Source organism: Nerophis lumbriciformis, linkage group LG19 (genome assembly GCF_033978685.3).
Source record: "Nerophis lumbriciformis linkage group LG19, RoL_Nlum_v2.1, whole genome shotgun sequence".
Classification (NCBI taxonomy): Eukaryota; Metazoa; Chordata; class Actinopteri; order Syngnathiformes; family Syngnathidae; genus Nerophis; species Nerophis lumbriciformis.
In genome coordinates, this window is record NC_084566.2 from 28,787,055 (window position 1) to 28,811,323 (window position 24,269).

The 24,269-nt window shown below is 39.7% G+C and overlaps 1 protein-coding gene across 1 annotated transcript; it reads left to right on the top strand.

The window, feature by feature from the left end:
• The first annotated feature begins 2,070 nt into the window (after positions 1 to 2,070).
• LOC133618570 (uncharacterized) lies at positions 2,071 to 24,269 on the top strand. Its single transcript, XM_061979055.1, has 4 exons — positions 2,071 to 2,512; positions 10,078 to 10,575; positions 12,013 to 12,669; positions 17,281 to 24,269. Exons 1-4 carry the CDS (start codon positions 2,275 to 2,277, stop codon positions 17,793 to 17,795), a joined length of 1,908 nt encoding a protein of 635 aa, XP_061835039.1. The 5' UTR covers positions 2,071 to 2,274; the 3' UTR covers positions 17,796 to 24,269.

Below are 24,269 nucleotides of genomic sequence, written 5' to 3' on the forward strand. Positions count from 1 at the left end.
GATGTTGTTGAACCATTTGTTTACTGCTGCTGTATTTCTCCATTGGTTGAGTGGTGTTTTGTCCTTGATTTTTGTGTTGACTCTGTCCAGGATTATTTTGCTGATTTTTCCTATTTCAGATTTAGTTGGGTTTATTAGTCGGCATGTTGGGTTATTTGCGAAGTTGGGTTTGTGGTCCTTCAATGTGATGAAGGCTTCCTTGTTGGCTGTGGCGTCCACCCTGTCCTCATGTCCATTTCAGCCGCGATCCTTTATAACAGCTACCAACCATTCACGAAATCCAACACAACACTCCAATACGTGCACCATGACAGCAACCACCCACCCACCACCACGAAAAGAATACCTACCGGAATTAATAAAAGACTATCGATGCTGTCATCTAGCAAAGCTGAATTTGACCAAGCAACCCCCCCGTACCAAAAAGCCCTTGATGAAAGCGGATACAATTTCACCCTCACCTATGAACCCACGCCAGGAAACCAACCAAAAAAGAACAGAAAACGAAAAAACATCATCTGGTACAACCCCCCATACAGCAAAAACGTCTCAACTAACATTGGCCACAAATTCCTCAGTCTGATTGACAAACACTTCCCCAAAGGCAACACCCTAAGAAAAGTATTCAACAAGAACAACATTAAATTGAGCTACAGCTGTATGAACAATATACGACAAGTTATCTCAAACCACAACAAAACAATTGCAAATGAGCCGTCAGCCCCCGGACAGAGCGACCCCAAAACCAGCAAAGGCTGCAACTGCCGCAAGAAACCTGATTGCCCTCTCAACGGTGGGTGCTTACAAACATCAGTTGTTTACCAATCTAAGGTAACACGCAAGGACATTAACACATCCGACACATATGTAGGATTAACCGAGGGAGAGTTTAAAACCAGATGGAACAATCACAAGGCTTCTTTCAGGAACCAAAACCTGCGGAATACCACAGAACTCAGCAAACACATTTGGGACCTCAAAGACAATAATGTTGAATATTCAATAACATGGCAAATTCTTGCATCCAGCACACCTTACAATAGTGGTAATAAAAGATGCAACCTATGCTTGAAAGAGAAACTGTTTATTATATACCATCCAGACCTGTCATCCCTCAACAAGCGCAGCGAAATTGTATCAGCATGCCGCCACAGACGGAAACACCTCCTAGGTAACACATGAGCCAATCACCACGCCCCTACGCCAGCCTGTACCCACCCACTCTGTGCCCTATATAAACCATGGTATGTGAATGCTCCCATTAAAATCTCCTGATGATTGAGGGAACCCCTCATGAAACAGGCCTGTAGAGATGAAGTAGTCTTGTGATTTTTTTCCCCACACATACATATATTGCGCTCTACTACGGTATCGAGCACTATTTTTTGGATAACCTTATTAAGACATATATATATATATATATATATATATATATATATATATATATATATATATATATATATATATATATATATATATATATATATATATATATATAAAAATGGATGGATGGATATATATATGCTGGTGGTGTGCCTCCGGGTTTTTTCAATGAAAAAACCCACCAATGAGTATTGATGAATATTATCACATAATTTATTCTGAAAATATAAATAACAACAAATAAATAAAGATGGAATACTATTAACCGCAACATGTAAGTGTAAAAAAAACAAAACCCAACAACATTATGATTTGTACATTTTCAGAATTTTTAAACAAAGAAAACAATCTGAAGTTGTCTTTATTTTTAAGTTATCTTGCCGTGATTTACCATATATATATATATATATATATATATATATATATATATATATATATATATATATATATATATATATATATATATATATATATATATGCTGGTGGTGTGCCTCCAGATTTTTTCAATGAAAAAAATGTGCCTTGGCTCAAAAAAGGTTGAAAAAACACTGCAGTAAGGAACAGCTCCTCAAGATCCTGCTCCCTTTAAAAGAGCCATAAATCCCATCTCGTCACGTGACCAAGCGAAGCGAAGACGAACACGGTTGCGACTTTTCTCGCTGCTTTACGGTACTGCTGCCACGACTTCCGCCCGAAGTCGCGCTTTGTTTACAGTGAGCTACCTGCTAGCCTGCTAGCTCAAGGCAGCGTTCAGGATGGCCGCGCCAAGCTAACGGTCGACCACTCCTCTGCGTTAAAAGATTCTACAGGCGGCCACCTTGGAGCCTTAGTAGGGGGTGGGGGCTTCTCCAGTTATTAAATTGTTGTCGTTGTCTGGCCCGCACAGCCACCATGTCGACCGGCGTGGCTCTCCACAACCAGATAGGCTCCATCATCACCGCTATGTGTAACGCCGCCGCGGCTCAGATCGCCAAAGTAGTGGAGGACGGCATGGTGGTGCTTCGACTGGAGGTGTCCCAGCGGGAGCATGAGATCAGGAGGCTGAGAAGCAGCGTGGAGGTGCTACACGGCGAGCTGAGAGCCGCCAGACTCACGACAGGCCTGCGAGTGCAGCCCCTCGGCTTGAATGGTGATGTGGTCCCGACTTCACATGGAGCGACTTTATGCTCGTAGGAGTAGTTTGTCTGGGTCGTTTAGACTTGCATGGCTTAGAATAAACCTCAGATATAGGAACAAAATCACAGGTTATAAGACATCGAGGCATTATACGACTTATTTACGGAATCAAAATGCTTGCTTTTACGTGTTTTTAGCTACTAAATAACGATTTAACGTCTCTATTTACTTAAAGCAGACGTGCGCATGCGTGGTATGAAACGAGTCACACATTCTTCACTATTGGTTCTAATTTTGTGTGTAAAGTTAATGCAAGGCCCTGCAATATCATAATGTCAAAAAAAACAAGAACACTGCAGTTTTAAGTTGCTTTGCAAAACATTAGTCAAAGATTAGTTATTTGACAGGCACAGTCTGATGCTTTAAACCTATGTTACACTGTCAAAACATAGTTAAAGATTTTGTACCTGAAAAGAGCGCACTTCTGTTTTTTGGAATATACTCCATAAAAGCTAGTCAAATATCATCCATGTGAAAGGAACCCATTTCTGTGTCTTAAAGCCCTACCGCAGAAATGTCGGTCAAAGATTGTTCACATGACGGGAACTCTCTAATGCAGTGGTTCTTAACCTGGGTTCGATCGAACTCTAGGGGTTCGGTGAGTCGGCCTCAGGGGTTCGGCGGAGGTCAAAACACACCCGACTCATCGTATAAATACAAACTTCTCCCTATTGGCGTATTACGGATACGGCAACAGCTAACTGGTTTGCAGGTGTGTAATTTGTTGTGAGTTTATGCACTGTGTTGGTTTTGTTGTTTGAACAAGGTGATGTTCATGCACGGTTCATTTTATGCACCAATAAAAAAACATGGTAACACTTTAGTATGGGGAACATATTCACCATTAATTAGTTGCTTATTAACATGCAAATTAGTAACATATTGGTTCTTAACTAGTCATTATTAAGTACTTATTAATGTCTTATTCGGCAAGGCCTTATTATAACCCTAACCCTCTAACCCTGACCCTAACCCTAACCAAATAACTCTAAATTAAGTCTTTGTTACTTAGAATATGTTCCCCATACTAAAGTGTTACCAAAAACATATAACTTTGTCTTGAATTTGAAAAAAAAAAAACATTTTATTTTTCACTAAAGAAGGGTTTGGTGAATGCGCATATGAAACTGGTGGGGTTCGGTACCTCCAACAAGGTTAAGAACCACTGCTCTAATGATTTTAGGAACCAGCTGTAATAATGCTAGTAGTAGTAGTAGTTTGTCTGGATCGTTTAGACTTGCATGGCTTAGAATAAACCTCAGATATAGTAACACAATCACAGGTTATAAGACATCGAGGCACGTATACGACTTATTCACGGAATCAAAATCCTTGCTTTTACGTGTTTTTAGCTACTAAATAACTATTTTAAACATCTCTATTTACTTATAGCCTGCGTGCGCATGCGTGGTGTAAAACGATTCACAAATTCTTCACTATTGGTTCTAATTTTGTGTGTGCAAGGCCCTTCAATAGTCTAATGTTAAAGAAACAAGAACACTGCAGTTTTAAGTTACTTTGCAAAAAATTAGTCAAATATTCTATATTTGACAGGCGCGGTCTGATGTTTTAAACCTATGTTACATTGTCAAAACAGAGTTAAAGATTTTGTACTTGAGATGAGCGCAGTTCTGTTTTTTGGAATATACTCTACAAAAGACATGCACCTGGGGATAGGCTATTTGGCAACACTAAATTGGCCCTATTGTGTGAATGTTGTCTGTCTATCTGTGTTGGCCCTGCGATGAGGTGGCGACTTGTCCAGGGTGTACCCCGCCTACCGCCCGAATGTAGCTGAGATAGGCTCCAGCGACAAATATCATCCATGTGAAAAAAGCCCATTTCTGTGGCTAAAGCCGTACCTCAGAAATGTTGGTCAAAGATTGTATACATAACAGGAACACTAATGGTTTTAGGAACCTCCTGTAATAATGCTAGTAGAAGTAGTAGTTTTTCTGGATCGTTTAGACTTGCATGACTTAAAATACACCTCAGATATAGTAACAAAATCACAGGTTATAAGACATCGAGGCATGTATACGACTTATTTACGGAATCAAAATGCTTGCTTTTACGTGTTTTTAGCTACTAAATACCTATTTTAACGTCTCTATTTACTTATAGCACGCATTCACAAATCCTTCACTATTGGTTCTAACTTTGTTTATGCAAGGCCCTACAATAGTCTAATGTTAAAGAAACAAGAACACTGCAGCTTTAACTTACTTTGCAAAACATTAGTCAAAGATTATTTATTTGACAGGCGCGGTCTGATGTTTTAAACCTATGTTACACTGTCAAAACATAGTTAAAGATTTTGTACTTGAAATGAGCGCACTTCTGTTTTTTGGAATATACTCCACAAAAGCAAGTCAAATATCATCCATGTGAAAGGAGCCAATTTCTGTGTCTAAAGCCCTACCGCAGAAATGTTGGTCAAAGATTGTTCACATGACAGGAACACTCTAATGGTTTTAGGAACCTGCTGCAAAAATGTTAGTCGTTTTTTAATGAACCAGTTTGATTTATGGGCTGGATTTGTCCTGTCAGTTTATTAGTCTTGCTCTGTCTCATTGCAGCCCTTAACTTAATAAAAAAAATTGTTTTTCTCTACACATTTCCAGAGATAGGACATGCACCTGGGCATAGGCTGTTTGGCAACACTAAAATTGGCCTTAGTGCGTGATTGTGCGTGTAAATGGTTGTCTATCTGTGTTGGCCCTGTGATAAGGTAGCAACTTGTCCAAGGTTTACCTTGCCTTCTGCCTAAATGCAGCTGAGATAGGCTCCAACAACCCCGTGACCCCAAGAGGCAAAAATGGGACAAAATGGATGGATGGATGAAGACCCTTATACATTTAAAAGGGATTTTTAAGATAGTTGATGGTTCATAGTAATCCATCATGGCAGCCTCTCGCTAGGGTTGTGCGACATAGACAATATGCAAAATAAATGAAATCAGCTGACCAACAATAGAGCTTTATATTCTTTATATTGTGATAATGCATGTTGATGACGTATTCTAGTTGTGTCCCGCAAAGCCACTTCTCAGTCAGAAATCCTCGCCTCCATGGCCGCAAAAAACAACTATCATCACTGGAGGACAAATAATAGGAGAACATGCTACACTACACACTTTAGGAGGATACAATAAGGCCTGTTAACTAAAGGTGGGAATCTTTGGGCACCTCATGATTCGATTACGATTACGATTCAGGAGCTACGATTCGATTCAAACTCTATTATTAATGCATCTTTAATATGTGTACATGGATGCAGTTGTACATTTGTTTTTGTTTCACTATATACGCATTTATCACTTGCATCTTTAAAAAAACTCTTAATTTGGTATAAGAAACAGTTAAATTAATTCCCACATGTATTATATTACGGTATTGGAAATGTGTGCAAAACTGGAACATAAGTGCCCTAAAATAAAGGAGCTGGTCGGATCTCTCGGTGAGGTGGCTTGCTGCAGTCAGCCAAATTTTAGCGCTGTCTGCATTACTTTATTTACAATAAATACATCGATTATTGACGTTTACTATAATCATCCATGTCCGAATTGCGATGCATCTAAAAACCGATTCTTTCCCCCACCTCTACTGCTAACGGCTAAGCTTGAGCTCTTGAATGTAAACAAAGGTGGGCAGATCGAAACAAATATCGATGGTAACAATACCAAATATTGTATCCGTATATGGGTGATACTAAAATTATTGAATCAATATTTTATTAAATCGCAAAATATTTTGTTGTTTTTGTTATTGCTTACACATCTCAGGAAATAAGTCCTTGCACACAGAATGGCGCAGATCAAAGCCAATTACTTGTATTCTGTCACGTGATTTCTTCCCGGAAGTGAAAAACAATGGTCAGATTCAAACACTGATGACATCTATTAAACAAGACAAGAAGCAAGGAATTAAACAGAGACATAATTAAATTTGGCTCAATTGAGGAGAAACGTCTGGGCTGTACTCTTGTACAGTCTCCACCACGCTCTGATGAAAGATTGTACACCTCCTCTTTTATTTGGACTTTCCCTGATTACATGGTAACAGCTATTTCTAAGGGAGGGGGGTCGTAAACAGCCATGCCTTTGGTTACAAAACAGTTCAAAGAAAAGGTCGTAAAACAGTTCAAAGAAGAGGTGCCTGGAGCTTGGGATGGTCCTGCTTTCTCTCCGCTTTGTAGATCTCGGGTCAAGACAAAATCTTCCTGTGGATTACAATAGAAAAAAGAAACCGACGCCTTCATGTCGCTTCCCATCATATGCAGTGGAGATTTACAAGCCTTCTGCTTGGTAGGATCAAAGACAGCTTTTGTCTTCTCGTCGGGAACACAACGTTTTGTGATAACTTACATACGATTATTCTGACAATGGTGGTCAACCAAGCCAAGATGGCTGTTGTGCAGCAAGCAGCGCGCAAACTCTCTGAGTACGTGAAGGGCCTAGATCTTCCTGCAAAAAGCAGTAATGAGCACCAAACTATGCAATTGAATAGATCCCTGTACTTTTCCAAAAAAGATTTTGTCGAGTGATATCAAGGATTATCCTTTGGTGGAGTTCCGAGATATTTCGAACTATCTTGTGCGCCAAATGTCAGTCTACACGACAAAACAGATGGAAATTTGGAAAAGCATGAAGGTCTACAAGTTATTTGTGTAGCTGGGTCAAGAAAATTGGTATCAAGACTCTCCTAGATAATCATGCATCAGTATAGCTCAGGTAAGGTTCATGATTCGTAGAACGTTACGTCTTGCAAGGACGCGTCTTTGTAAACAAACTGCTCGACTAACAGTCGACAGCTGCCGCTAGTGACTGCATATCTATTCAACAAACTAACAATTTCTGAATCGGCACCATATTTGATTTTTATCCTGTCGGACACAATTTGTGTACAAAATAAACAAGAGGGGAAACATTGAAGTATCTTTCCTGACAAAGTATCATTGACCCTGACTTACTAGTTTCTGTTTGGTAAAAAATAAAATATAAATAATATCAAAATAATACTTTAATGGAAAATACTGAACTAGTAAAGTATATTTAAAATGTATCAAACAAACCTTTGACGAAGTGGTCACTGCAAACTTGTGCGTTCTTCGACACTGCTCTCTTGGACTGGAATGCGTGCCACTTTTATCGTTGTCTTTCGCCCTTCCTGATTACCGTATTTTTCGGACTAAAAGTCACAGTTTTTTTTATAGTTTGGCCGGGGGTGCGACTTATACTCAGGAGCGACTTATGTGTGAAATTATTAACACAGTACCGTAAATTATCAAATAATATTATTTAGCTCATTCACGTAAGAGACTAGGCGTATAAGATTTCATGGGATTTAGCGATTAGGAGTGACAGATTGTTTGGTAAACGTATAGCATGTTCTATATGTTATAGTTATTTGAATGACTCTTACCATAATATGTTACGTTAACATACCAGGCACGTTCTCAGTTGGTTATTTATGCCTCATATAACGTACACTTATTCAGCCTGTTGTTCACTATTCTTTATTTATTTTAAATTGCCTTTCAAATGTCTATTCTTGGTGTTGGGTTTTATCAAATAAATTTCCCAAAAAAATGTGACTTATACTTATATATGTTTTTTTCCTTCTTTATTCTGCATTTTTGGCAGGTGCGACTTATACTCCGGTGCGACTTAATACGGTATATGGCTGTTATTTCATGTTCAGAGGGCTGTAAATTAATGTTTTTTATTTGAAAGTCGTAAACACCTGTTTTATGCTCTATGAAAATATTAAATTTATTGATATTTCTACTTGATGGGAATCAGTTTGTTGTGGTCACCTGTGTTCCCAATTACCTGACTGTAGTTAACACATTTAGTGGTTAAAACTTGATTCTTGAGACTTATAGTCCGAAAAATACGGTACCTCCGAAGAAACGTTGATCTTGTTTTGCGATTTGAACAGTTCGTACAGCTGAAAACAATACAAGCAGAGAGGCATTTTTTTCTTTGAGAAAGGCTAAATGGCACCCCGTACCCATTGAGATCTGACCTTGGACTGACCACAACGCATATTTGATGAGCTCGACATGACGTCATGTAAATCCAAGCAGTATATTGATATTGTTACCTTCGCCATCCATCCATCTGATCGTAATTGTGATCAAAAATGTAATCATTAAATGATCCTGAAATTTAAAGTATCAGTACCAGCATTGGTATAACCACAATCGACCCTCCTTGGTATTGGTTTGATACCCAAATTTGTAGTATCTCCCAAAACTAATGTAAATCCAAACAGAAGAATATGTGTTTATTACAGTCGTGCTCATAAGTTTACATACCCTGGGAGAATTTATGATTTCTTGGCCATTCTTCAGAGAATATGAATGATAACACAAAAACCTTTTTTCCACTCATGCTTAATGGATGTGTGAAGCTATTTATTGGCAAACAACTGTTTACACTTTTTAAATCAAAATGACACAAGAATGTACCTAAATGACCCTGATCAAAAGTTTACATACCCCAGTGACTTTGATCTGATAACGTGCACAAAAGTTGACACAAACAGGTTTGAATGGCTAATCAAGGTTCCAATCCTCACCTGTGACATGTTTGTTTGTAATTAATGTGTGTGTATAAACGGTCAGTGAGTTTCTGGGCTTCTGACAGACCATTGCATCATTTTCCACTTCTTAATCAGCGTTTGAACACTGCTGATTGGCATTCTCAATTCCTTGGATATCTTTTTATACCCCTTTCCTGTTTTATGCAGTTCAATTACCTTTTCTCGCAGATCCTTTGATAATTATTTTGCCTTCCCCATGACTCAGAATCCAGAAACATCTGTGCAGCACTACATGAAAGATGCAATGGTCTGTCAGAAGCCCAGAAACTCACTGACCTTTTATACATACACATTAATTACAAACATGTCACAGGTGAGGATTGGAATCTTGATTAGCCATTCAAACCTGTTTGTATCAACTTTTGTGCATGTTATCAGATCAAAGTCACTGGGGTATGTAAACTTTTGATCAGGGTCATTTGGGTACTTTCTTTGTCATAGTAAACACAGTTGTTTGCCAATAAATAGCTTCACACAACCATTACGCATGAGTGGAAGAAAGGTTTTTGTGTTATCATTCATATTCTCTGAAGAATGGCCAAGAAATCATAAATTCTCCCAGGGTATGTAAACTTATGAGCTCAACTGTACATGTTAACAAGTGTAGATAGAATCATGTTGCAACAGAAAGTAACCAGATATTAATGGTACATTAGCAAGTAGATAAATAATTATTTAGAAAAAATAATACAGCAGGAAATGACACAGTATGTTAATTATCGCATATGTCCGCAGCCAAATTAGGAGCCTTTGTAACCTGTTTGAAATGCTTCTATTATTGTTTATATATACCAAGTATATTGCAGGAGGCTGCAATATATACTGTATATCGCAGTATACATTTTAGGCCATATCCCCATCCCTAGTGGCAGCCAAATGAGTGACAATGTGTCTACTTTTATGTCCACAGAGAGTCTGAGCGCCTCTGAGGCTGAGAGGGCGAATCCTGAAAAGGTCCAAAGTGACTTTCCGAATCATAACGTACCTGTAAAGCGAGAACCCCAGGAAGAGGATGGATGCGGTCGACCCGGACAGCGAGTAGAAGAGCAGAACCCGTATGAAAATGCTGACGCTGAGTGGAGACGGCGTCAAATCCCGCCCAGCAACTCCTATGTAGCAGCTTCCGAGTCTCCCATGGACATCCGGCAGGCCGCACCGTGTAGCAGCTCGTATGGCCGCAGTCCACACCGCAACCTGTACAGCACCATGCGAAGGAGGATGGTCAATCGCTTGATGTTCAAGAGAGGCTTTGCCTGTCCGTTCTGCGGCAAATGTTTCGAGCACTCTGGAAACCTGGAGAGGCACAAAAGGATTCACACGGGGGAGAAACCGTTCCGCTGCGAGATCTGCGGGAGACGCTTTAATCAGAAGTGCAGTCTCAAGGAGCACATGAAGATTCACCAAAGATGTACGTTCCAACAATGAAATGACTGAAATAATATTAAAGGGGAACATTATCACAATTTCAGAAGGGTTAAAACCACTAAAAATCAGTTCCCAGTGGCTTATTTTATTTTTCGAAGTTTTTTTCAAAATTTTACCCATCACGCAATATCCCTAAAAAAAGCTTCAAAGTGCCTGATTTTAACCATCCTTATATACACCCGTCCATTTTCCTGTGACGTCACATAGTGATGCCAATACAAACAAACATGGCGCATAGAACAGCAAGCTATAGCGACATTAGCTCGGGTTCAGACTCGGATTTCAGCGGCTTAAGCGATTCAACAGATTACGCATGTATTGAAACGGATGATTGTAGTGTGGAGGCAGGTAGCGAAAATGAAATTGAAGAAGAAACTGAAGCTATTGAGCCATATCGGTTTGAACCGTATGCAAGCGAAACCGACGAAAACGACACGACAGCCAGCGACACGGGAGAAAGCGAGGACGAATTCGGCGATCGCCTTCTAACCAACGATTGGTATGTGTTTGTTTGGCATTAAAGGAAACTAACAACTATGAACTAGGTTTACAGCATATGAAATACATTTGGCAACAACATGCACTTTGAGAGTGCAGACAGCCCAATTTTCATCAATTAATATATTCTGTAGACATACCCTCATCCGCTCTCTTTTCCTGAAAGCTGATCTGTCCAGTTTTGGAGTTGATGTCAGCAGGCCAGGGAAGCTAGGGTCGATATTCTTCTCTTGATCATCTTCGGTGGCATAAGGGACGGTGTGAGCCAAGACATCCAGGGGGTTTAGCTCGCTCGTCTGCGGGAACAAACTGCCGCCATTGCTTGCCGTGCTACCGAGGTCCTTTGTCCCTGAATTGCTCACACACTCCGGCAGATTCAATGGGGGGTCTGGCGGCAGATTTCTTTGACTTTATCGTTGGAAATACATCTGCTTTGAGTGTCGCAGGATATCCACACATTCTTGCCATTTCTGTCGTAGCATAGCTTTCGTCGGTAAAGTGTGCGGAACAAACGTCCAATTTCTTGCTACTTTCGCATCTTTGGGCCACTGGTGCAACTTGAATCCGTCCCTGTTCGTGTTGTTACACCCTCCGACAACACACCGACGAGGCATGATGTTTCCAAGGTACGGAAAACAGTCGAAAAAACGGAAAATAACAGAGCTGATTTGACTATGCGTTTGTAATGTGTTTGAGATAATGGCGGATTGCTTCCCGATGTGACGTCATCGCTTCGAGAGCGATTACCGGTAATAGAAAGGCGTTTAATTCGCCAAAATTCATCCATTTAGAGTTCGGAAATCGGTTAAAAAAATATATGGTCTTTTTTCTGCAACAACAAGGTATATATTGACGCTTACATAGGTCTGGTGATAATGTTCCCCTTCAATAAGATAAATAAAATGTCCGTCTGTACTCACAGGTCTGCAGGTCACACCAACAGACGTCCAAATGGCGGCACAGAAACAAAACAGTGCCGACACGCAGCGGCCACCAACAGAGGGAGACATTCATGCCGCAGCCAAGCTGATTTCTTTGACCGAATCGTCCCAAACATCAGCTCAAGTCAAGTCTGAGCTGCTGGAGGAGAGCATATCACTGCCAAAAAGAGAAGAGGTGGACAGTGAGGATCAGCAGAGATCGCCCAGGTCTAATGGCCCGACCAGTAGCGAACAAGCCGAGAGATCAGCACAGGATGTCATTTCCTTCCCAGGTGGTACTCCGTTAGTCTCGCCACACGCGGAGTCTTCTTGCAGCACCTTCGCCTTCCCAGGGAAACCTTTCGGAGAGGTCAGCAACCACATGATGTCACAGCCACCATATGCAACGCCGGGAGTCTGTCGGATAAACGACGACGCTGCCGCCGAGTCCCAGAATGGCACAAGCTCCTTCTACCAGACGTCCAGGCCGAAGAAGTGCTTCATCTGTTCGTACTGCGGGAAGATGTTTGTGCGCGCCGGACACCTAGAGCGCCATTTACGCATCCACACAGGCGAGAAGCCGTACGGCTGCGACATCTGCGGCCGCTGCTTCAACCAGAAGTCTAGTCTCAAGTGTCACATGAAGACTCACAGAAACGGTACGTGACCGATGCCGCGGGATTTTTAAAAGTTAAAAAACGCATTAGGGGTGGGACGGTACACCATCTTCATGGTTCACAACTAGAGATGCCGATAAATGCTTTAAAATGTAATATCGGAAATTATCGGTATCGGTTTCAAAAAGTAAAATTTATGACTTTTTAAAACGCCGCTGTGTACACGGACGTAGGGAGAAGTTCATAGCGCCAATAAACCTTAAAGGCACTGCCTTTGCGTGCCGGCCCAGTCACATAATATCTACGGCTTTTCACACACACAAGTGAATGCAAGTCATACTTGGTCAACAGCCATACAGGTCACACTGAGGGTGGCCGTATAAACAACTTTAACACAGTTACAAATATGCGCCACACTGTGAACCCACATCAAACAAGAATGACAAACACATTTCGGGAGAACATCGGCACCGTAACACAACATAAACACAACAGAACAAATACCCAGAACCCCTTGCAGCACTAACTCTTCCGGGACGCTACAATATATACCCCCCACCCCCACCTCAACCTCCTCATGCTATCTCAGGGAGAGCATGTCCCAAATTCCAAGCTGCTGTTTTGAGGCATGTTAAAAAAAATAATGCACTTTGTGACTTCAATAATAAATATGGCAGTGCCATGTTGGCATTTTTTTTCATAACTTGAGTTGATTTATTTTGGAAAACCTTGTTACATTGTTTAATGCATCCAGCGGGGCATCACAACAAAATTAGGCATAATAATGTGTTAATTCCATGACTGTATATATATCGGAATCGGTAATTAAGAGTTGGACAATATCAGAATATCGGCAAAAAAGCCATTATTGGACATCTCTATTCACAACCTAACTCGGTTTTAATGTCGCGGGTTGTTCATTTAGGCTCCAAAAACGGTACATAAAACTGCTTAGTTTTTGCTCTCGTTGGCACTATTTCTGACCAAAAACTGCAAATATATTTCTTTACCACATTGTAGACATGCCACTACAACTTACACTTCCTCTCAATTTTAATGTGTATCGTGTGGCAACTGTAAAACCCGTAATACACATGCATCAGTACTTTTTCACAGTTTAACCATTTGAGGACATTCAATTTTTCAATATTTTCAAAGTCAAACATGACATAAAAGTCATTAAGTTAAAAAACATTTTATATTAATTTTTTTTTTTAACTTTTGTTGGCCAAATTTTTCAATAAACTTAAGTTGTAAACGATAATATCAAACTATTAAATGTTTACCCTTTTTAAGGCATTTATAATCGGATAATTACGCAGGTTCAAATTGGTAAAATTTGTGTTACATGTTTTTGTATTTTTGTTTAAGGCTTAAGTTGATTGAGAGATTTAAACAAAAATAAATAAATAAATAGGAATCCGAAATGTATGCCTCTTTGAAAAATGAAGTACTTTGAACGTCCTGTTTGGCTGTGGTGTAGGGCTGCAACTAACAACTAATTTGATAATCGAGTAATCGATTAATAATCGGATAAAAGAGACAAACTACATTTATATCCTTTCCAGTATTTTATTGGAAAAAAAAGCAGCATACTGGCACCATATTTATTTTGATTATTGTTTCTTAGCTGTTTGTAAATGTTGCAGTTTATAAAAAAAGGTTTATAAAAAATAAAAAAAAAGTAAAAAAAAAAAAGCCTCTGCGCATGCGCATAGCATAGATCCAATGAATCGATGACTAAATTAATCGGCAACTATTTTTATAATCGATTTTAATTAGGGATGTCCGATAATTACTTTTTGCCGATATTCCGATATTGTCCAACTCTTTAATTACCGATACCGATATCAACCGATACCGATATCAACCGATACCGATATCAACCGATACCGATATCAACCGATATATGTAGTCGTGGAATTAACACATTATTATGCCTAATTTGGACAACCAGGTATGGTGAAGATAAGGTACTTTAAAAAAAATTATAAAATAAGATAAATAAATTAAAAACATTTTCTTGAATAAAAAAGAAAGTAAAACAATATAAAAACAGTTATTAGACAATACACCGCAGTAGGGCTGCAACAACTAATCGATGACTAAATTAATCGCCAACTATTTTTATAATCGATTTTAATCGATTAGTTGTTGCAGCCCTACTGTGGTGTATTGTCTAATAACTGCTATTATATCATACACCTGTGAAAGAATTAGGCATTCTAAGTTTAAAATTTAACATAAAAAAACTCTTAGAAAAATAATGTATAATGGAGTAACCCAACAAAGATAATTGGCAAAATACAGCAAAAAAAAACCTGACAAGACAAAAAAAATGTCAGCATTTGTCTAATGTGAAAAATTAAGCGTTAACTCATAAAGTTAAAGTTAAAGTTAAAGTACCAATGATTGTCACACACACACTAGGTGTGGCGAGATTATTCTCTGCATTTGACCCATCACCCTTGATCACCCCCTGGGAGGTGAGGGGAGCAGTGGGCAGCAGCGGTGGCCGCGCCCGGGAATCATTTTGGTGATTCAACCCCCAATTCCAACCCTTGATGCTGAGTGCCAAGCAGGGAGGTAATGGGTCCCATTTTTATAGTCTTTGGTATGACTCGGCCGGGGTTTGAACTCACAACCTACCGATCTCAGGGCGGACACTCTAACCACTAGGCCACTGAGTAGTTTTTGTGATTACTCTCAAAAATTGTCGCATTAATCATGTATATAGGCAGATTAATGACGCAATTTATTTTGACCGTACAGGCTCCTTTACCCTAACTACAGCTGGTTAACTGAAAGGCTGCATGGGTTGTTATATAGTCAGTGAACAGGTCAATGCATACGTCAGAGCAAAGATGAGTAAGGACACTCCAACCGGTGTGGTCGTGTAGCGGCTCTGCATTTTGTATCAAACTTCCCATACTGCCACCACTCCAAGCAGGGTGCAAACCCATGTCGCCCGATTGAGAAGTATGCGTGCTAGCCACTAAGCTTAAAGCCAGAACTGCAAACCCAGCGGCTAGCACACAGTTTGAAATTGTCACGGAGTGTGGTTTACCAACGTTCACATGGCCCAGCCACCCTGGCTGGCCCATTTCGCTTCAAAATACACCCTGACTGGACTTTTTTTTTAAAGCAAATAAGTAATGTGTATTCAAGTAAAACATCTAAAAAAAATATTCCTGGATGAAATTCTGACAATAAAATATATTTTTGTCCAAATAATGGGGTCTTTTTTAAAGTTAAATTATGCAAGCATGTAATAACCTGTGATCTGATTTAAAAAAAAATAAAAAATAAAAAATTATAAAAATTAAACACAGCACCAGGCTTTAAAGTGCATGCAGGTGGTGCCGACGCACATACCCGTAAAGCCGTTTTAGCCAATCAGAAAACAGAAGTAATTCACGTCAGAAAAACGCATCATAACAAACATCCATGCATCCATTTTCTACCGCTTATTCCCTTCGGGGTCGCGGGGGACGCTGGAGCCTTTCTCAGCTACAATCGGGCGGAAGGCGGTGTACACCCTGGACAAGTCGCCACCTCATCGCAGGGCACAATGACGACTTATTCCTGAATATTACATTAAAAAGATTATAATGTTGATAAAACAGTGAACACAATTTATTTCAAATTCGGAAAGTCTTGTTATTTAATGTAAAGAAAAAAATTATATTTTTGATAAAAATGATCAGGTTGTGTGCTATTTATTTGCTATTGCAACTAGAGATGTCCGATAATGGCTTTTTTGCCGATATCCGATATTCCGATATTGTCCAACTCTTAATTATTGATACCGATATATACAGTCGTGGAATTAACACATTATTATGCCTAATTTTGTTGTGATGCCCCACTGGATGCATTAAACAATGTAACAAGGTTTTCCAAAATAAATCAACTCAAGTTATGGAAAAAAAAATGCCAACATGGCACTGCCATATTTATTATTGAAGTCACAAAGTGCATTATTTTTTTTTTAACATGCCTCAAAACAGCAGCTTGGAATTTGGGACATGCTCTCCCTGAGCGAGCATGAGGAGGTTGAGGTGGGCGGGGTGGGGGGTGTATATTGTAACGTCTCGGAAGAGTTAGTGCTGCAAGGGATTCTGGGTATTTGTTCTGTTGTGTTTATGTTGTGTTACGGTGCGGATGTTCTCCCAAAATGTGTTTTTCATTCTTGTTTGGTGTGGGGTTCACAGTGTGGCGCATATTTGTAACAGTGTTAAAGTTGTTTATACGGCCACCCTCAGTGTGACCTGTATGGCTGTTGACCAAGTATGCATTGCATTCACTTGTGAGTGTGTGGAAAGCCGTAGATATTATGTGACTGGGCCGGCACGCAAAGGCAGTGCCTTTAAGGTTTATTGGCGGTCTGTACTTCTCCCTACGTCCGTGTACACAGCGGCGTTTTAAAAAGTCATGAATTCTACTTTTTGAAACCGATACCGATAATTTTGAAACCGATACCGATAATTTCCGATATTAAATTTTTAAGCATTTATTGGCCGATAATATCGGCAGTCCGATATCATCGGACATCTCTAATTGCAACATCTTATTTAGTGCTCAGGCTCTGTTTAATGGTATATAATGGACTAAATGCACATGTAAGTGTTTAAATTGTGTGTGTGTTTAAAGTCAGGAGCACAGAAGAGCAAGGGGAAAATCCCCTGACGATGCCCGACAGTGGACTGCAGGAAAAGGTGCTGGAAGCCAAGACTGGGCCGGGGGCTTTGGAGGACCAGCTAACCGGATACGGCGACTCGGGAAGGAGCGACGCTTTAATTTTGAACCACACCAATTATCCTCTGGGTGCCTCAGCCGGAGCCGCCAACGAGTGGCAGTCTATGAAAGAGCTGCCATTCCTAGATGGCAAAGTGAAGATGGACATTCTGTCCTTGGATCCCTTCTCACAGATGGGGATACAACCTCAATGCTCCAATTTGATCCTCGGTCCCGATCGCCACTTTGACCATGAGACCAGCTCGGGGAGAATTGGAACTTTATCGGAGTTCAATCTGCCGTCCGCCGTTTGCCAGGAGGAGTCCGGCAGTGGTGCCGCCAGCACGCAGAATTGCTACATTTGCTCTGCATGCGGGCAAAGTTTTGACACTTTCATTTTGTTCGAAAGGCACCAGTGCAAGCCCACTTGAGCGCAAATGTTGAGATCTTCAACCCAACTAACTGAACGTGCACATGAAGTCACTTCACTACCATTGCAGTGTTTCCCATATATTAATTTATTTGTGCCAGGTGTTATCTTCTCGCTCATAATCACATGACAATAATCAGTCCCTGCAGGATAAAGCGATGTTACGATGGCACCAATTCACACAAATTCAACTACCGTATTTTTTGGAGTATAAGTCGCACCGGCCGAAAAAGCATAATAAAGAAGGAAAAAAACATATATAAATCGCACTGGAGCCCAGCCAAACTATGAAAAAAAACTGCGACTTATAGTCCGAAAAATACGGTAATCACTGCAATTTTGTCCATTACCCCCGACTTTACCCCCAATCAGCGTCATTGTTGCCAATCAAATTTGCCTCTAAGCGGCGCTCAAACGCGCACGTCAACTTTCCAATCATATTTGTCTATTGTCTAGAAAAAACAGCAACGTGTAACAATTTTTTCAACTCTTTATTCATCAAATGACACAATTGTCGTCTTTCTGCATATCTCAGATCTACTTTTGGTTCCTATCCACGGCGCTAAGCCTTCTGTGTAATGTAGTATATAACCATTTTGCAACACACTGGCATGCTCACCGCCCTAGTTTTTGTATTTATATATTTATTTAACATTTATTTATCCCGGGTAAGGCAGTTGAGAACACTTTCTCATTTGCAATGCTGACCCGGCAAAGGGGCGTCATTTACATGTCAGAGATGTTGAAGTGTGACGATAATCTTTCATTGTCTCTCCTTGCCAACAAAAAGTACCGCAATAGATCGTTTTCAGCAGTTCCAAAAAAATGCCCACCACTATTACCGTATTTTTCGGAGTATAAGTCGCACCGGCCAAAAATGCATAATAAAGAAGGAAATAAACATATATAAGTCGCACTGGAGTATAAGTCGCATTTTTTGGGGGAAATTTATTTGATAAAACCCAACATCAAGAAAAGACATTTAAAAGGCAATTTAAAATAAATAGAGAATAGTGAACAACAGGCTGAATAAGTGTACGTTATATGACGCATAAATAACCAACTGAGAACGTGCCTGGTATGTTAACGTAACGTAACTATTACCGTATTTTTCGGATTATAAGTCGCTCCGGAGTATAAGTCGCACCGGCCAAAAATGCATAATAAAGAAGGAAATAAACATATAAGTCACACTGGAGTATAAGTCGCATTTTTTGGGGGAAATGTATTTGATAAAACCCAACACCAAGAATAGACATTTGAAAGGCAATTTAAAATAAATAAAGAATAGTGAACAACAGGCTGAATAAGTGTACGTTATATGAGGCATAAATAACCAACTGAGAACGTGCCTGGTATGTTAACGTAACATATTATGGTAAGAGTCATTCAAATAACTATAACATATAGAACATGCTATACGTTTACCAAACAATCTGTCACTCCTAATCGCTAAATCCCATGAAATCTTATACCATACATGCCAACTCTCCCGAATTTTCCGGGAGACTCCCGAAATTCATCGCCTCTCTCGAAAACCTCCCGGGACACACATTCTCCCGAAAATCTCCCGATTTTCAGCCGTAGCTGGAGGCCACGCCCCCTCCAGCTCCATGCTGACCGAGTGAGGACAGCCTTTTTTCACGACGGGAGGACAACAGGATGACAAGAACTAAATCATCCAGACTAGAGATACATACATTGTATTATTATGTTTATCTTACCTAAAACTAAATATATTTACTAATTAAAACCCCCCCCCAAAAAATGAAATACATTTTTACTATATTTTGCTAAAAACATCAAAATTAATTGTATTTTTATTTGTATTTTTTTCTGACTCCTTATTACATCCAGCCATAGAATTATACATTAAAATAAACATATTTGAAATAATTAATTTTAAATTATCATAATAATTCATTTAAAATGACCAAATTTAATTATTAAAATAATTGCTTGTTTATCAACAACTTTAGCATTTTATTCATTACATTTTGAAGCTCTCAGAAGCCAAGTTATGTTATATTCCTTAATATTTATTTATGCAAGTTTGAAGTATCAATTATCTAAACACAGTTTTGTTTGCATATTTTCAGGATGTATATATATATATATATATGTATGGAATACTTGACTTGGTGAATTCTAGCTGCCAATATACTCCTCCCCTCTTAACCACGCCCCCAACCACGCCCCGCCCCACCCTTGACCACGCCCCCCGCCCTCCACCTCCCGAAATCGGAGACCTCAAGGTTGGCAAGTATGTCTTATACGTCTCGTCTCTTACGTGAATGAGCTAAATAATATTATTTGACATTTTACGGTAATGTGTTAATAATTTCACACACAAGTCGCTCCTGAGTATAAGTCGTTTTTCAAACTATGAAAAAAAACTGCAACTTAAAGTCCGAAAAATACGGTAGGTGGATCTTTTCCTGGTCTTGTTGGAAAATTTCAGGCGATGAAATGACGACGGCACATATCGTGTGAAAAAGACAAATAAGCGCATTTTTATCTCGTTTCATTTCAAAAGTATTTTTGCGCACATTTGGGTTACAACCGGTACGGCATTGACGTTTACATGTGACGTCCTACAAAGACAAGGAAGGACACTCCTCTTCCCCATTCCGGAAAGGACCATTGTCTGTCCACCAATCAACACGCTACATTGTGGCTAACTCCGCCCCTCTAGGTACCCCACCCCCATGTGCTTTGAACGTCAATGACACGGTGCAAAAAAGTGGTAAACTTAAGACAAAGTTTAGTATAACCCTGACTACTGCAATCATTTCAAATCAGTGTTCTTATAAATACAAAATAAGCAGGTATCTTATGCTTATTTAGCTTTTCAGTCAGCGTTGAAAAGTAAAAACTCTTCAAGCCAAGACTGCGATAAAATTCAAGAGTGTCACAATGAATTCCAGGTCCCTCATAAACAGTGATGATTGACAGTTACTTAATTACCCATTTCCACGCTTGACTAATAGCAACCTTTTATGTTGCAGTGTAACATAACTTCCCCCTCATTATTTTCACAAGATATTTTAAGTCACGTCGATCATCAACACACCATTTATCGTCCTGATGTATTATTATTTTGTGTGCACAGAGCAAGAGATGTTTGTCTCGGCTTATTTGACGTGGAATGTTCCCCCGAGGCCAAGGAGGTTAACGTTGTTCGCGCTCGTCAAGAGGGCTGATTATCGTGTAACTTGCTAGGTTATCTACCTAAACATGTTCCAATAACTTTTCTATCCTGAAGCCAACGAAAACAGTGTTGAATCGTGTTTACTGTGAACGTTCTTGAATTGAATGATTTTTTTTTTGTTTTATAATCAAGGGTACGTCCACCTTGAAGTTTAGGATTAAAGTGATATTTTTTCACGTAATTCGCCAGAACAAGTTCTGATCTTATTAAATCGATTGTCTATGTTACGAGTGTAGCTACTTTAAATTGTTGAGAATACGTTGGCAGTGCTTCCATACAAAACAACTTGCCTTTTTCTCACCTGAACAGAAGCTGTCTTTTTGAGTTTTTGTCAAATCTACTAATTGTTTATGATTGCTTAAACGGTCAGCGGCCATTGGTCAGTCTTCTCAATGGCTCGTTGTTTGTTCTTTTTATGTGGACGAGATGAGCTTTGTCTTAGTCGACGATTAAAAGTTGATTGCATTTGTTAAATGTGTCACTTGTCTCGGTTTAATGTTGTACAATTAAACACAATAACAAGAGGATTTATATATATATACACATCGTATTTTTCGGAGTATAAGTCGCACCGGAGTATAAGTCGCACCTGCCGAAAATGCATAATAAAGAAGAAAAAAAAACCATATAAGTCGCATTTTTTGGGGAAATTTATTTGATAAAACCCAACACCAAGAATAGACATTTGAAAGGCAATTTAAAATAAATAAATAGTGAACAACAGGCTGAATAAGTGTACGCATAAATAACCAACTGAAAATGTGCCTGGTATGTTAACGTAACATATTATGGTAAGAGTCATTCAAATAACTATAACATATAGAACATGCTATACGTTTACCAAACAATCTGTCACTCCTAATCGCTAAATCCCATGAAATCTTATACGTCTAGTCTCTTACGTGAATGAGCTAAATAATATTATACGGTAATGTGTTAATAATTTCACACATAAGTCGCTACTGAGTATAAGTCGCATCCCCGGCAAAACTATGAAAAAAACTGCGACTTATAGTCCGAAAAATACGGTATATATTAGGGGTGTAACGGTACGTGTATTTGTATTGAACCGTTTCGGTAACGGGGTTCCGGTTCGGTTCGGAGGTGTACTGAACGAGTTTCCACACGGACATATTAAGTAGCGTAACGCACGTTGTGTAAACAATGCACACCGAGGCACAACACACAACGGGCTATGATAGACTGACCTCTTTTCACCGGACATGTCCTCTTTTGCGGAGCTGTCAGGGCGGAGTTTCTTAAATACCTCAAATGTCTGGCATTTAGGGTTGCGTGTATTTTCAATGTACGTTCAGGGTTAAGAAGGGGTTAAAAACAAAACAAATTGTGCGCGCAGCAGCATTCTTGAGGGAGGGGCAGAGACAGAGAGAGAGAGAGAGTTATGATAAACGCGCATGCGTCGCCAGGCTCTGCTTTTTATCCATAGATTTATCAGATTAAATTTTTTATTATCTATAGCAGGGGTGTCAAAAGTGTGCCCCGGAGGCCATTTGCGGCCCACAGCTAATGTTTTAAAGGCCCACGGCACATTCTAAAAATACTATTAAAATAAACAAAAATATAACAAAAGTGAAATAAAAAAAGCTTAAAAGTTAAATGTAATTTAGAAAAAGTTGCAATGTTGACTAATAAAACAAAGCTGTTTTTTTTTCCTTTCAAACTGTCATTGCTCAAAACATAATATTGAATCAAAATCAATGTTTTTATGAATTATTGACCTGTCCAAGGTTCCGATTACTTCACATCAAATATTCCACTAAGAAAAATATTTTTGGTGGAAGATTTTGCAAATTTGGTAAATAAATAACCCCGAAATTTATATTTTGTTGTTTTCTTACTGTACCGAAAATGAACCGAACCGTGACCTCTAAAACGAGGTATGTACCGAACCGAAATTTTTGTGTACCGTTAGACCCCTAATATATATATATATATATATATATATATATATATATATATATATATAAAAAAATTGGTCTGTGGTAAATCAATTTCCACAAAGTAAAAGTTAATCATTATAAATTGAATACAGTAGTACCTCAACTTGCTAAATCTGTTTATCGCAGTTAATTGGGCCACAATGTTAAATACATGGTAAATGGGTTATACTTGTCTAGCGCTTTTCTACCTTCGAGGTACTCAAAGCGCTTTGACACTATTTCCACATTCACCCATTCACGCACACATTCACACACTGATGGCGGGAGCTGCCATGCAAGGCCTTTAACCACGACCCATCAGGGGCAAGGGTGAAGTGTCTTGCTCAAGGACAGGGGATTGAACTAGGAACCCTCAGGTTGCTGGCACGGCCACTCTCCCAACCGCGCCACACCGTCCCCATAAATAAATAGAACAATAAACACATTTTTGCAACATTGCGTGTACATTGGGGCGGTATAGCTCGATTGGTAGAGTGGCCGTGCCAGCAACTTGAGGGTTCCAGGTTCGATCCCCGCTCCTATCCTAGTCACTGCCGTTGTGTCCTTGGGCAAGACACTTTACCCACCTGCTCCCAGTGCCACCCACACAGGTTGAAATGCAACTTAGATATTGGGTTTCACTATGTAAAAGCGCTTTGAGTCACTAGAGAAAAGCGCTATATAAATATAATTCACTTCACATTGAGGGCGGTGACTCTGGATTGGCAGACAGGGGTGGTGGTTCCTCTATTTAAGAACCGCAGGGTGTGTTCTAACTATCGTGAGATGATACTGTAGAAGAGGCTATTCCGGAAAGTTGAACCTCGGGTTCTGGAGAAGCGGTGTGGTTTTCATCCTGTTTGGTGGCTGCAGGATTAGGACTCTGCTCTTTGCAGGTGATGTGGTCCTGCTGGCTTCATCTGGCCCGGGATCTTCTGCATTAATTAGATCGGTTCGCAGCAGAGAGTGAAGTCCCTGGGATGAGAATCAGAACCTCCAAGTCCAAGTTCATTGTTCTCTCCCTGAAAAAGGGTGTACCGCCATCTTCGGGTTGGGGAGGAGATCTTTCCCCAAAAAGAGAAGTTCAAGGACTTCAGACTAGGGTTGTCCCGATACCAATGTTTTGGTACCGATACCAATATGTATTTCTATACTTTTCTAAATAAAGGGAACCACAGAAAATTGCATTATTGGCTTTATTTGAACAATTCTGCCCTTAAATAAAATAGTGAACATACTAGACCAGTGTTTTTCAACCACTGTGCCGCGTGTCTTGAGATATTGTCTGGTTATGCAACTTAATAAATTATGCAACGTCACCTAA

Coding starts and splice junctions, on each gene's coding strand:
- LOC133618570 (XM_061979055.1), top strand. CDS start 2,275: ATGTCGACCGGCGTGGCTCTCCACAACCAGATAGGCTCCATCATCACC. Junction 2,513..10,077: donor GCAGCCCCTCGGCTTGAATG/GTGATGTGGTCC, acceptor TTATGTCCACAG/AGAGTCTGAGCGCCTCTGAG. Junction 10,576..12,012: donor CATGAAGATTCACCAAAGAT/GTACGTTCCAAC, acceptor CTGTACTCACAG/GTCTGCAGGTCACACCAACA.